We start from the raw sequence: 16,030 nt of genomic DNA on the forward strand, positions 1-16,030 counted from the left end.
AAGTAAAATGTGCTGTAAAATATATATTCTATAATTTATAATCCAGAAAAGCTGTGACAAAATATACTGACACTTTCGTCAACGAATAAAAATGAGATGAAAATGTCAAGAAGAAATGAACGTGAAACAGATGCAATCAGAAGTCTTTAGTGTTGATTGTAGTTGCGCATGATTGGATGATGTTGATCTAATTGCATGTAATCCATGAAGTTCTGTCAAGTGTGTATATGGAGGACTAAACATGACATAAGTATAAATAAATAAATGTACAAATAAATCATGAAATATATATATATAAATAAATGCATATACACTCAAATAAAAAGGATTATTAGGAACACCTGTTCAATTTCTCATTAATGCAATTATCTAATCAACCAATCACATGGCAGTTGCTTCAATGCATTTAGGGGTGTGGTCCTGGTCAAGACAATCTCCTGAACTCCAAATTGAATGTCAGAATGGGAAAGAAATGTGATTCAAGCAATTTTGAGCGTGGCATGGTTGTTGGTGCCAGACGGGCCGGTCTGAGTATTTCACAATCTGCTCAGTTACTGGGATTTTCATGCACAACCATTTCTAGGGTTTACAAAGAATGGTGTGCAAAGGGAAAAACATCCAGTATGCGGCAGTCCTGTGGGCGAAAATGCCTTGTTGATGCTAGAGGTCAGAGGAGAATGGGCCGACTGATTCAAGCTGATAGAAGAGCAACTTTGACTGAAATAACCACTCGTTACAACCGAGGTATGCAGCAAAGCATTTGTGAAGCCACAACACAAAATGGTAGATTACCTGGACTCAAATAACATTTTGAGGGATAGCCAGCATGGATTTAGGAGAGGTAGATCCTGTTTAACAAATCTGTTGGAGTTTTTTGAGGAAGCTACTCAGGAAATTGATGATAAGAAGGCCTATGATGTCATCTACTTAGATTTCCAAAAGGCTTTTGATGTTGTTCCCCACAAGAGGCTCTCACTTAAACTCAAAGCGACAGGTATTTTAGGAACTGTAGTGACCTGGATTGATAACTGGTTAACGGATAGGAAGCAGCGAGTAGTTATAAGAGTCACAGTGGGCCTGCGTTCATAGTGGGGTACCGCAGGGTTAAATTTTAGGACCACTTTTGTTCCTAATTTACATAAATGATATAGACACCAATATATACAGTAAACTGGTGAAATTTGCAGATGACACCAAGGTGGGTGGTGTAGCAGATACTGAACTAGCGGCTCAGCAGCTACAGCGGGATCTTAATTTAATTAGTGACTGGGCTGACACCTGGCAGATGAAATTTAACATAGACAAATGTAAGGTACTCCATGTAGGGAGCAGAAATATAAAGTACGGGTATTTTATGGGACCTACTGAAATAAAGGTAGCTGATTATGAGAAAGACCTTGGTGTGTATGTTGATGCTTCCATGTCTCATTCTCGCCAGTGCGGGGAAGCAATAAAAAAGGCCAATAGGATGTTGGGGTATATCTCCAGGTGTGTGGAGTTTAAGTCAAGGGAGGTAATGCTAAGATTATACAATTCCTTGGTGAGACCTCACCTAGAATATTGTGTGCAGGTTTGGTCACCATATCTTAAAAAGGACATAGCGGCCTTAGAAAAGGTGCAGCGTAGGGCCACAAGAATGATTCCTGGTCTTAGAGGAATGTCATACGAGGAAAGGTTAGTTGAGCTTAATCTGTTCAGCCTCAAGCAAAGGAGACTGAGGGGGGACATGATCCAGGTCTATAAGATTCTAACAGGTTTGGATGCTGTTCAACCGAATAGTTACTTCAGCATTAGTTCAAATACAAGAACTCGTGGCCATAGGTGGAAATTAGCGGGAGAACATTTCAAACTGAATTTAAGGAAGCACTTCTTAACACAGCATGTAGTCAGAGTATGGAATAGTCTTCCTGATAACGTAGTGCAAGCTGAATCCTTGGGTTCCTTTAAATCAGAGCTAGATAAGATTTTAACAACTCTGAGCTATTAGTTAAGTTCTCCCCAAGCGAGCTCGATGGGCCGAATGGCCTCCTCTCGTTTGTATAGTTCTTATGTTCTTATGTTAACACGCACAACCTTGAGGCGGATGGGCTACAACAGCAGATGACCCCACCGGGTACCACTCATCTCCACTACAAATAGGAAAAAGAGGCTACAATTTGCACAAGCTCACCAAAATTGGACAGTTGAAGACTGGAAAAATGTTGCCTGGTCTGATGAGTCTCGATTTCTGTTGAGACATTCAAAATGGTAGAGTCAGAATTTGGCGTAAACAGAATGAGAACATGGATCCATCATGCCTTGTTACCACTGTGCAGGCTGGTGGTGGTGGTGTAATGGTGTGGGGGATGTTTTCTTGGCACACTTTAAGCCCCTTAGTGCCAATTGGGCATCGTTTAAATGCCACGGCCTACCTGAGCATTGTTTCTGACCATGTCCATCCCTTTATGACCACCATGTACCCATCCTCTGATGGCTACTTCCAGCAGGATAATGCACCATGTCACAAAGTTCGAATCATTTCAAATTGGTTTCTTGAACATGACAATGAGTTCACTGTACTAAAATGGCCCCCACAGTCACCAGATCTCAACCCAATAGAGCATCTTTGGGATGTGGTGGAACGGGAGCTTCGTGCCCTGGATGTGCATCCCACAAATCTCCATCAACTGCAAGATGCTATCCTATCAATATGGGCCAACATTTCTAAAGAATGCTTTCAGCACCTTGTTGAATCAATGCCACGTAGAATTAAGGCAGTTCTGAAGGCGAAAGGGGGTCAAACACCGTATTAGTATGGGGTTCCTAATAATCCTTTAGGTGAGTGTATACATCTTGGTGTCGCATGTAGACGCAGCGACCTCTAGCTCAATCACTACAGGAAAGAGGTTGACCTTCTGACCATGTGGTGCAAGAACAACAACCTCCTGCTGAATGTCAGCAAGACTAAGGAGATTGTTGTCAACTTCCAGAGAGATCACACTCAAAACCCGCCACTGACCATCGACGGTGCTGCTGTGGAGAGAATGAGCAGCACCAAATTTCTGGGGGTGCACATCAGTGAAGACCTCTCCTGGACCACCAACACTGCAACACTGGCAAAGAAAGCCCAGCAGCGCCTCTACTTCCTGCGCAAACTCAAGCAGGCAAGAGCTCCACCACCCATCATGACCATCTTCTACAGAGGAACCATTGAGAGCGTCCTTTCCAGCTGCATCTCTGTGTGGGGAGGGAGCTGCACTGAATACAACAGGAAAGCCCTACAGCGCATTGTGAGCACAGCTGAGAGGATCATTGGTGCACCACTTCCCTCCCTGAAAGATATATACACCACCCGCCTCACCCGCAAAGCCATCACAATTGTGAGCGATGCAAGCCACCCCGCACACGATCTGTTCAGCCTCCTGCCCTCTGGAAGGAGGTATAGGAGCCTCCGCTCCCGCACTACCAGACTCAGCAACAGCTTCATCCACCAGGTTGTGAGACTACTAAACTCTCTCCCCCCCCCCCACACTCAGCACCAGCCAACAGAGCCACCAGACTGGCAAGTGACTAGGAATCTGCCCCCCCCCCCCCAAAAGAAAACACTCTGGACTCTGACCCACAGGAACGACTACCTCTGCACTATGCAAATTGCACACATCTGTTACTATTATTATTATTACTATTACAGCTGCTATTACTAGCATTATTATTATTGAATGTCTCAGCACAGAAACACTTTTTTATTACACTCATTTCTACTTTTGTACCAAAAGTATATGCCTTAAGCTACCTGCACTTTATATACTGTTACTCAGTAGTTAGGATGTGTTTTTGTTGTGCCTTTGCACTTTACTGTTTGTCCTGTCCGGTCATGTCTTGTCGTGTCGTGTCTTGTCTGCGCATGGGACAGTGAGTAATTTCGATTCCTTTGTATGTCTAGTACATGTGAAGAAATTGACAATAAAGCTGACTTTGACATTGGTCATAAAAACGGCATAATTAGTTGTATACTTATTCATTTATCGATTAAATGGACGGTCTCTTCAAAAATATGAATACAAACGTGTGAGAATGTGTACACTGAAAATTAAGTGAAACTTTCAAAGAGATGTGAAAATGACATTTAGTCATAGATGACTAATCATATTAGTTGCATTGACTGTATGTGCTGTACAATGTAGTTGACTAAATATCTTGTAATTTTCGCCAACTAAAACAAGACTAAAAGAAAAAATAAATCAGATGACTAAACCAATCAGATCAATATCCTCCTGAGACCCCACCCATTCATTTATGTCCATTGTAGTGGACATTTTATTTTTGCATCTATCTTTTCACTGATGTAAGGAAACATACGTATTCCTGTTGTACACTAAAAAGGACATGCTGTGAAATTAAAAATAAAAATACAAAATGAAAAAATCTAAATTGTAAGATGTCTTATTTCCTCCAAAGACAAAAAACCTAAAATTGAAGGACTCTTTCTTCCTTGGGTCTCAGGAGGATATGACTAAAACTAAATAGCATTTTCATCAAAGGATTAAGACTAAAACTAAAGCTAAATATGCTGTCAGAATTAACACTGACCCCAGATCTCCACTCTTCCATTTCTTATTCAGATTTGTTGACTAGCCCTCCACAGAATATGAGTGATGTAAGGGCGGACAGACTCTAGGCTGGTTGTTTTGGCCCCCGCTCACATGGCCCTTGCATGCTCGCATTCCTTCCCCTGTGGGGTTCCTCCCCACTGAGCCAGAGCATCCACATTCCACATGGCTGTGTCAGGCACGTGTTGCGTATGTCACTCTAGTCACACCACTTTATTGCTGGGCTGCAGAAGCTGTTGTTTCGGGCATCTGGTTGGGCCTGTTGGAAAGGGAGGGTTCCCTCTGTCGTTCTCAGGTTTCGACTCTCACAGACGAGTATGCTTCTCACTCTCCCAGATGGGGCGTGTTGATCAGAACCTGTTCGGTGGCTTTAGTGAATCCCATTTAACCAGCACAGGCCTTAAAGTAAACAGACTCGTTAGAGCGCAGCAACGACTGCGAGTCAACATCACACAGACTCTGCCTGAGCAGAGGACCTTACAGCATCACCAGGTAAGAAGTCATCTCTTGCTTTCACTGAGTTCCATTTTCTTTAGAATGATCCCCATTACTATGGCTGCTGTTTACCTATCGGTTGTCATCAAAGACTGAAGCGTTACTTTATAAACATGGGATTTATTTTCTGTTGAAGTGAGTGCAAAGTCTTACAAGGATGACTTGTTAGTGTGACTCCTGGGTCACTGAATCACTGTGAATGGGGAGTCATATAGTTGCTATAATTTCACAACTAAGGTGGCTATATAAATGCTGCAAAGTGTGCACTGACCACCTGAGAAAGGTCTCTGAATCAAAAGTATGATTATGCAGAAGTATTTGCCTTGTTACCAGGATGTTTACCATCCTGCTCCTCAAAAGAGGTTATTTACAGAGGCATACCCATTCAGTCGAAGTCTGAATGTCTCTCATAGAACTGAAAATGCAAAGTGATCCCCATTAATGCATCCTGTGAGGGACTAGCTGGATCCAGTTGAATGTGCATGAACACTATACAATTACATGGAGTTGTCATAGCAGTTATTGATTCGTTATTTGATATATACTTGAGTGTCACAATGGCATATTGGGTGTAACATCATCTTCTGTTAGTGGACATATTGGATTGATAAAGCTGTATTTTAAAGTAGCAGTTAGTGCATTTAGGCAGCCTTCCACAGAACTGTTCTAAGTTAAAGACACTGCACTTGCACTCTCATTTGCGTTTCAGAATGTGAAACAATAGTTGAATTCCTTCTTTTGGAGATATTTAATGTTTTTTTAACAGGTATATATAAACTATACGGTCTCAAATGAATTGACAACTTAGTGTAATAATAGTGCATATCACATTAGATTTAGATGATAATTGAACTTTTTTGATTACATGTGAATATCTGAAACACTTTTGTAATGTGTGTCTGGAGATTTGGCTGGAGTAATTGGAGTAATTTGTATCCACCCTCTTTGCCACCTTTAGCATATGTCTAGCATCCTGTGACTCAGTGTTTAGCGCTAATAACTGATAACTTTATTGTATTTTTATTTATCTTTGGTTGTTACCACTTGTGCTATAAACAAACAATGTACCTTGTCCAGCACATTAATAATTAAAGGAATGTATAAAAGTTTAGACTGGTTATGTAAACCAGTGTGCAGCTTTAAAACTTAATTTGAATTTATAGACACAAACTTGGACTTCAGTATGGTGGTGTTTCATGTTATATTTTATGCAATGTTATATTTTCAGTTGTCAAGAACAGCCATTAATCTGAAGCTGCATAGATGCTGGAATTGCAGTTGGTAGCCTATGTTGGTAGCATGACCAGAACTAGAGAAGGAGGATTGCATTAGTTGAGGTCCAGTGGTCATGTAGGACAGATTTATTGTCTCCTTGGGGCAGGAAATGCGAGTGATAGGTGTGGTTACGTGAAGTATGCTGTTCTCCTGGGTAGCACTAGGCCTACTTCAGGCATGTAAATTCTTCCCAATCTTGTCCTGGACAAACCAGTTCCCAGCCTTTCTGTGAACCTTTATCCTAAGGCCCTATCTTGCATTCTACGAGGGCAGAGCTCCGTTCCGAATGGGTGTCTCCTAACTGAGTATGACCTGCAATTTTCAGTGACAGTAATCCATTTTTTTCACATGGCCAGCTGTGGATTCTTGTTTACATTGTATTTGTTGATTAGGTTAACAGTCATAAGGTTCTTGTTTTGCAGAAAAGATATGTGGGAGGAGATAGGTATACCTGCAGGCAATCCTGCTGGACAGCAGAAGATATTTGTTGGGCTGTCAGACCTGGGGGTGTGGGAGGTGACGGACAAAAGTGCTCAGCAAAGGGTCTGTAACATAGCAGTCATTCCGAAACAGGCTAATCATGTGATGGGCTTTCCTTCTGAGTGAGAAGTTGTGCTGACTCTGTGTCAAACAGTTGAGCCAAACATTTTGGTAGGTAGGCAAGTCATTCCTGAGCCTTTCCCCTGGAACAGAGAGCCATCAATGTTTGTCACTCCTAGAGGCTCTGAGTTATTTCATTGCTGTCCGTGCTTGACAGTGTCTTTTTTGATGCTATTTGTTTCTACTTGTGTTTTTACATCTATCACACCTTCAAAACACAATGAGGAGGATGTTAAAGTGAAGGGTGCTCCCCACGGAGTGTCGATATACACTGCCCAGCCAAAAATTTTTTTTGTTGGACTGTGTTTAGCTTTGATTATGGCGCACATTTGTCATGGCATTGTTCCCACAAACTTATGCAACATCTCACCTTTTATTTTCATCCACATTTGCATTCATTTTTCACTGGGATCCCATATTGACAAATGAGTTAAACCACTCTATAAAGCCTCCTTCAGCACATCCCAAAGACCTTCAATGAGGCTTCAACTCTGTGGTGACCAAGTCATGCGTGAAAATGATTCCTCATGCTCCCTGAACCAGTCTTTGACAATCGAACCCAATGAATCTTGGCATTCTTGTCCTGAAATATGCCCATGCCAACAGGGAAGAAAAAAATCCATTGGAGGTGTAACCTGGCCATTCAGTAGATTCAAGTACTCAGCTGACTTTACTTTATTGCTGCATAATGTTGCTGAGCTGTAATAATGATCCAGTCATTGGCTCTTAAGTATTTGCTGATATAAATTCAAATGGCGACTTTTTTTGGCCAGGCAGTGTAGTTCCCTTCATCATGTTCTTCCATTTCCTTCCACATGCTCTAGCTTTTGTTTCAACCAAACAATACATTAAGGTTTCACCATTTCTGCTCATGGTAAATTGAATTCCAAATACCCCCTATTTAATCAAATGTTTTCTCGTTTCACAGATTTCATCAAAGAAAACATTTCATGGTATGAGACCATAAAGAAAAGTCTTACAATGTCGAACTACACGGTGAGTCCAGCACATTTACACATTTAATGGTAACACTATATTTGACGGGCCACAGATACTTGGTAATAACTACTGCACAAATCATGAACAAATCAAATTCATTAATTTTAAGCAAACGTGATCAGTATTTCACTTGTGTTATTTATTACTTGTTCCAAGTAGTTCCTTATAAGTACCCTCAGTAGTCAACAAAGGTTTACAGAATAAACAGATATGGTAATAAATAAAGTAACTGCTGATAAAACATGTCACGATTCATTAATGATGAATAAACATAAGATTAGTATGTAACTAAGACTTGTTCAGCTACATCCCATTAACCTTACAAATCACTTGTGTGACACATCTGAAGCAGAACAATGGCTTCACCCGAAGCAGAAGCTTCTCAGAAAGCCTGGTTCTGGCAGATGCAGAGGAAGGTGGAGTAATCATTAGTGACATCAAGGATCCTTCTTTTGCTGACAGCTGTGGACTAAGAGAAGGTAAAGTCTTGATCGAGAACTTTAAAACAAGCAACTAAAAATAATTTGATGCGTATTGTTTATAAAGTCTATGTATCAAACTGAAAGCTATATTCCTGCAATGCAATGGCATCCCATCCAGGATGCCAGTATCCCCTACTTTCTGCCCTTTGCTTCCTGGGATCCATTCATCCATTTCCCATGCCATAGATGGGGTCATTGGGCTACATAACACATTAAATAAGTGATTTTTATATACTTATTTAGAATAAATTATTCAAAGTAATGCCTGATGTAACAAATAAAAAGATAAAAATACGCAGTCCATTACAGAGTTTGTGGCTATTTACAGGAGATGAAATTGTTGGTGCTACCATTCACTTTGACAAGCTCAAGAAGGATGAAGTGGCGATGTTACTGAAAAACATAGAGCTTTATGATACTAACATGACTGTTTTGAAGAAACAGGATCTGAAGGCCCATTTGCGATCTCCAGAAGATGTAAGTGAACCTCCTCTGATGGTTAGGTTTAATTATTGCTGAAAATGCTGTTCTTACCCCTTACTCTCTCTCTTGTAGTTACTCAAGGACTCCTACGACAAACTTTTCAATGGAAAAGTCAAGAAGTTCTTGAAAGATGAGTTACCATCTGGAACTGAGAAAATATCACCTGGTGAAGTCAATGCCCCAAGCCTAAAGGGAAAACTACTTGACATAAAGACACCAGAACAAGATAACACTGCTTGCCTCAGTTCACCTGATGTAATGTGCTCAGTTCCAAATGTGGATTTTCCAAGCATAAGTATGAAGAATGAAAACCCTGATTTGACTGTAAACTCACTAGCACCTGATGCAACTGTGCATCTCACCAAGCCTAGGGTGAATGGGTCAAAAGTCACAATGCCAACAGTGGGAGTACCTGAACCAAAACTGAGAGGACTAAGTTTGGATAGAACTAATGGATCCCCTGAAGCCATCCCTACATTTCCAAATTTAAATGGAAAGGATGTAAATTTACAATTACCGAATAGAAAAGTAGATTTGTCAGGACCAAATATTGACACCAAAAGTCCAAACGCAAATATGAATTTAACTGCATCTGAAGTGGACAGAGGGGGGTTACAATACAAAGCACCAAAGTTTAAAATGCCACAATTTAATCTACCTGAAATCAAACCTAAAACATCAGATATGCACATCCGACTTCCAGATGTGAAAGGAGACATGGATCTATCAGTTCCTGACCCTAAGGCAAACATTAAGACCCCTCACATGAATATGAAAACTCCTGATGTTGACATCGATGGGCTATCACCCAAACTGAAGATTCCCAATCTAAAGAAATCCAAATTTGGGATCTCTGGACCAAAAGTTCAAGGACCAGAAACTGATGCAGAATTAAATACACCAGATCTGAATCTGTCAGCCCCCAAAATCGAAGGAAAACTAAATACTCCAGATATTGATGCTAACTTACCAAAAGCCACATTTTCTGGCCCTGACATTGATCTGAACTCTCCAGATCTTGACATTGATGCCCCTTCAGGCAAATTCAAGATGCCCAATTTTAAGAAACCCAAATTTGGTTTCTCTGGACCTAATGTTAAAGGACCAGAAATCGATGCAGATTTAAATGCACCAGATCTGAATCTGTCAGCCCCAAAAATTGAAGGAAAACTGAACACTCCAGATATTGATGCTAAGTTACCAAAAGCCAAATTTTCCAGCCCTGACATTGATCTGAACTCTCCAGATCTTGACATTGATGCCCCTTCAGGCAAATTCAAGATGCCCAATTTTAAGAAACCCAAATTTGGTTTTTCTGGACCTAAAGTTAAAGGACCAGAAATCGACGCAGATTTAAATGCACCAGATCTGAATCTGTCGGCTCCCAAAGTTGAAGGGAAGCTCAAGACTCCAGACATTGATGCTAAATTACCAAAAGCCAAATTATCCAGCCCTGACCTAGACCTGAACTCTCCAGATCTTGACATTGATGCCCCTTCAGGCAAATTCAAGATGCCCACTTTTAAGAAACCCAAATTTGGTTTCTCTGGACCTAATGTTAAAGGACCAAAAATCGACGCAGATTTAAACACACCAGATCTGAATCTGTCGGCTCCCAAAGTTGAAGGGAAGCTCAAGACTCCTAACATAGATATGAATTTACCCAATGCTGAACTCGGTGGCCCTGATCTAGACCTGAAATCTCCAGATATTGATTTTGATGCTCCTTCAGGCAAATTGAAGATGCCAAATTTGAAGAAACCCAAATTTGGTTTCTCTGGACCTAATGTTAAAGGACCAGAAATCGATGCAGATTTAAACACACCGGATCTGAATCTGTCAGCCCCCAAAATTGAAGGAAAATTAAACACTCCAGATATTGATGCTAAATTACCAAAAGCCAAATTATCCGGCCCTGACCTAGACCTGAACTCTCCAGATCTTGACATTGATGCCCCTTCAGGCAAATTCAAGATGCCCACTTTTAAGAAACCCAAATTTGGTTTCTCTGGACCTAATGTTAAAGGACCAAAAATCGACGCAGATTTAAACACACCAGATCTGAATCTGTCGGCTCCCAAAGTTGAAGGGAAGCTCAAGACTCCTAACATAGATATGAATTTACCCAATGCTGAACTCGGTGGCCCTGCCCTAGACCTGAAATCTCCAGATATTGATGTTGATGCTCCTTCAGGCAAATTGAAGATGCCAAATTTGAAGAAACCCAAATTTGGTTTCTCTGGACCTAATGTTAAAGGACCAGAAATCGATGCAAATTTAAACACACCGGATCTGAATCTGTCAGCCCCCAAAATTGAAGGAAAATTAAACACTCCAGATATTGATGCTAACTTACCAAAAGCCACATTTTCTGGCCCTGACATTGATCTGAACTCTCCAGATCTTGACATTGATGCCCCTTCAGGCAAATTCAAGATGCCCAATTTTAAGAAACCCAAATTTGGTTTCTCTGGACCTAATGTTAAAGGACCAGAAATCGATGCAGATTTAAACACACCGGATCTGAATCTGTCAGCCCCAAAAATTGAAGGAAAACTGAACACTCCAGATATTGATGCTAAGTTACCAAAAGCCAAATTTTCCAGCCCTGACATTGATCTGAACTCTCCAGATCTTGACATTGATGCCCCTTCAGGCAAATTCAAGATGCCCAATTTTAAGAAACCCAAATTTGGTTTTTCTGGACCTAAAGTTAAAGGACCAGAAATCGACGCAGATTTAAATGCACCAGATCTGAATCTGTCGGCTCCCAAAGTTGAAGGGAAGCTCAAGACTCCAGACATTGATGCTAAATTACCAAAAGCCAAATTATCCGGCCCTGACCTAGACCTGAAATCTCCAGATCTTGACATTGATGCCCCTTCAGGCAAATTCAAGATGCCCACTTTTAAGAAACCCAAATTTGGTTTCTCTGGACCTAAAGTTAAAGGACCAGAAATCGACGCAGATTTAAATGCACCAGATCTGAATCTGTCAGCCCCCAAAATTGAAGGGAAGCTCAACACTCCAGACATTGATGCTAAATTACCAAAAGCCAAATTATCCGGCCCTGACCTAGACCTGAAATCTCCAGATCTTGACATTGATGCTCCTTCAGGCAAATTCAAGATGCCCACTTTTAAGAAACCCAAATTTGGTTTCTCTGGACCTAATGTTAAAGGACCAAAAATCGATGCAGATTTAAACACACCACATCTAAATGTGCCAGCCCCTAAAATTGAAGGAAAGCTCAACACTCCAGATATTGATGCTAACTTACCAAAAGCCAAATTTTCCGGCCCTGACATTGATCTGAACTCTCCAGATCTTGACATTGATGCCCCTTCAGGCAAATTCAAGATGCCCAATTTTAAGAAACCCAAATTTGGTTTCTCTGGACCTAAAGTTAAAGGACCAGAAATCGACGCAGATTTAAATGCACCAGATCTGAATCTGTCGGCCCCCAAAATTGAAGGGAAGCTCAACACTCCTAACATAGATATGAATTTACCCAATGCTGAACTCAGTGGCCCTGACCTAGATCTGAAATCTCCAGATATTGGCCTTGATGCTCCTTCAGGCAAAATCAATTTACCTAATTTTAAGAAACCCAAATTTGGTTTCTCTGGACCTAATGTTAAAGGACCAGAAATCGATGCAGATTTGAGCACACCAGATCTGAATCTGTCAGCCCCCAAAATTGAAGGAAAGCTCAACACTCCAGACATTGATGCTAAATTACCAAAAGCCAAATTATCCGGCCCTGACCTAGACCTGAAATCTCCAGATATTGATGTTGATGCTCCTTCAGGCAAATTCAAGATGCCCACTTTTAAGAAACCCAAATTTGGTTTCTCTGGACCTAAAGTTAAAGGACCAGAAATCAATGCAGATTTAAATACACCAGATCTGAATCTGTCAGCTCCCAAAATTGAAGGGAAGCTCAACACTCCTAACATAGATATGAATTTACCCAATGCTGAACTCAGTGGCCCTGACCTAGATCTGAAATCTCCAGATATTGGCCTTGATGCTCCTTCAGGCAAAATCAATTTGCCTAATTTTAAGAAACCCAAATTTGGTTTCTCTGGACCTAATGTTAAAGGTCCAGAAATCGATGCAGATTTGAGCACACCAGATCTGAATCTGTCAGCCCCCAAAATTGAAGGAAAACTAAACACTCCAGACATTGATGCTAAGTTACCAAAAGCCAAATTATCTAGCCCTGACCTAGACCTGAAATCTCCAAATCTTAACGTTGATGCTCCTTCAGGCAAAATCAAAAAGCCTAATTTTAAGAAGCCAACATTTGGTTTCTCTAGGCCAAAAGTGAAAAAAACAGAATTAGATGCAAACCTAAATGCTCCAGATGTGTCTCTCTCAACCCCCAAAATTGAAGGAAAACTAAACACTCCAGAAATTGATGCTAAATTACCAAAAGCCAAATTTTCCAGCCCTGACATTGATCTGAACTCTCCAGATCTTGACATTGATGCTCCTTCAGGCAAATTCAAGATGCCCACTTTTAAGAAACCCAAATTTGGGATCTCTGGACCAAAAGGTAAAGGACCAGATATTGACACAGAATTAAATACACCAGATGTGAATCTGTCAGCCCCTAAAATTGAAGGAAAACTAAACACTCCAGAAATTGATGCTAAATTACCAAAAGCCAAATTTTCCAGCCCTGACATTGATCTGAACTCTCCAGATCTTGACATTGATGCTCCTTCAGGCAAATTCAAGATGCCCACTTTTAAGAAACCCAAATTTGGGATCTCTGGACCAAAGGTTAAAGGACCAGATATTGACACAGAATTAAATACACCAGATGTGAATCTGTCAGCCCCTAAAATTGAAGGAAAACTAAACACTCCAGAAATTGATGCTAAATTACCAAAAGCCAAATTTTCCGGCCCTGACATTGATCTGAACTCTCCAGATCTTGACATTGATGCTCCTTCAGGCAAATTCAAGATGCCCACTTTTAAGAAACCCAAATTTGGGATCTCTGGACCAAAAGGTAAAGGACCAGATATTGACACAGAATTAAATACACCAGATGTGAATCTGTCAGCCCCTAAAATTGAAGGAAAACTAAACACTCCAGACATTGATGCTAAATTACCAAAAGCCAAATTATCTAGCCCTGACCTAGACCTGAAATCTCCAGATCTTAACACTGATGTTCCTTCAGCCAAAATCAATTTGCCTAATTTTAAGAAACCCAAATTTGATTTCTCTGGACCTAAAGTTAAAGGACCAGAAATTGACGCAGATTTAAATGCACCAGATCTGAATGTGTCAGCCCCCAAAATTGAAGGAAAACTAAATACTCCAGATATTGATGCTAATTTACCCAAAGCCAAATTATCTGGCGCTGACTTAGATCTGAAATCTCCAGATCTTGACGTTGATGTTCCTTCAGCCAAAATCAATTTGCCTAATTTTAAGAAACCCAAATTTGGTTTCTCTGGACCTAATGTTAAAGGACCAGAAATCGACACAGATTTAAATACACCACATCTGAATCTGTCGGCCCCCAAAATTGAAGGAAACCTCAACACTCCTAACATAGATATGAATTTACCCAAAGCTGACCTAACTGGCTCGGACCTACATCTAACATCTCCTTATCTTCACATTGATGCTCCTTCAGGACAACTTAAAAGTATAAATTCACCAAATGCAGACATTGACAGTCCCAAATTCAGCATGAAAGACCCCGATATTGCCGGAGAGCTCAAAATTCCAGCTGCTAAAACACCAACATTTGGAATTTCAGGGTCAAAAGTGACAGACTCAGATCTCAACATAAAGTCCAGTTTAAATAAACCTGATTTTACAGTGCCCACAATTAGAGGGGAATTGAATCCCCCTGAAATTGTTAATTTACAAAAATCTAACCTCAAAGGCACTGAATTGGGTCTTCATGCTCCAAAATATGACACTGATGTTCCTTCAGGAATAGTTAAAGTGCCAAATTTAAAAATGCCCAATATTGGGTTATCAGGGCCAGCAGTAAAAGTACAAGATAGTGACCTATATAGGAGTATGGAGACTCCTGATTTCAGTGTGTCTGTCCCCAGAGTTATAAGTAAACAAAAAAGTCATGAAAGTAATGCGGATTTAACAAAAGATTACCTCAAAAGTCCTGAACTAGGCATAAATATTGATATGCCAACATCTGATATTAGCTTGGAACATAGTGAGACAGAGATTACTGAAGCACTGCCTGAATTGGAGGTACCAGTTTTTAAATTTCACAGATTTTCAAGAAACGTTAATGCCCCAACAGGCAACTCTGAGGTCTCATAATGAACTTCAAAGATCTACATGTTTCCAGCCATAGTCTAACTTGATAGATACTTGCATACCTGATTTCCTAGAATTTCAAAAAAGGTATCATCACCATGTTTAGACATCAAAGAAAGGCTGCAAATGTTTAAACACTATTTCAGTGAAAACTGGTGAAACTTATCAGCAGAAACACCTTTATCCCATATCATACTCTCTGAAGTCTTACAAGATGCCACTGGTCCCAGCTTTGGGGTCAATGCAGATACATAGAAAGTAATTAAGCCAGATGTAATACTTCCAAAATTATCCAGCAGTAAAACACCTGGGAATCAGAAAAAAGATGGCAAATGGTATCACATTGGGCTAAACCTGCAACAAACAGAAGCAGCTAATAGCTGAGTAAACAAGTTTCCTAATGCAGAAAATGGGTTATTACTAGATTTTCCTATATGGTTAATAAATGAACTAGAAATGAATGCAAAGTACAAATGTGCAATCTTTAAAATTTGCCATTACTCCATTGTAAATACATTATTTGTGTATACTGTCCTTAATCTCTAGCTAAAAAGGTAAAGCCGTTTATGGTATATATGTAATGTTATAACTCATATGATATATTATTTTGTATAACTAAGAAAAATCATTAGACATACATCCAGAGTCGAATGAGATTAAAGCAACTGTAATATAGCTTCTTAATGTGTGTATTCAACTTTTTCTGCATAATACATATTGTAAATGATGTATTATTTACAAGGTCATCTATTAACATGTTCAATAAATATAATTTAAATATCACACAGAATC

At 40.1% G+C, this 16,030-nt stretch overlaps 1 protein-coding gene across 2 annotated transcripts; it reads left to right on the plus strand.

Annotated features, from left to right (window-relative positions):
* Positions 1 to 4,945: 4,945 nt before the first annotated feature.
* On the plus strand, positions 4,946 to 16,022 carry LOC111839769 (neuroblast differentiation-associated protein AHNAK-like). 2 transcript variants are annotated; one of them, XM_023804012.2, is made up of 5 exons: positions 4,946 to 5,081; positions 7,888 to 7,955; positions 8,308 to 8,437; positions 8,769 to 8,917; positions 8,996 to 16,022. In XM_023804012.2, the coding sequence occupies exons 2-5, from the start codon at positions 7,941 to 7,943 to the stop codon at positions 15,239 to 15,241; spliced, it is 6,540 nt and encodes a 2,179-aa protein (XP_023659780.2). In that variant the 5' UTR covers positions 4,946 to 5,081; positions 7,888 to 7,940; the 3' UTR covers positions 15,242 to 16,022. The 2 variants fall into 2 exon arrangements, with proteins under 2 accessions (XP_023659780.2, XP_072565884.1); XM_072709783.1 differs by having other exon boundaries at positions 4,947 to 5,081; positions 8,311 to 8,437.
* Positions 16,023 to 16,030: the final 8 nt, after the last annotated feature.

This window comes from Paramormyrops kingsleyae, chromosome 3 (genome assembly GCF_048594095.1).
Source record: "Paramormyrops kingsleyae isolate MSU_618 chromosome 3, PKINGS_0.4, whole genome shotgun sequence".
Taxonomy (NCBI): Eukaryota; Metazoa; Chordata; class Actinopteri; order Osteoglossiformes; family Mormyridae; genus Paramormyrops; species Paramormyrops kingsleyae.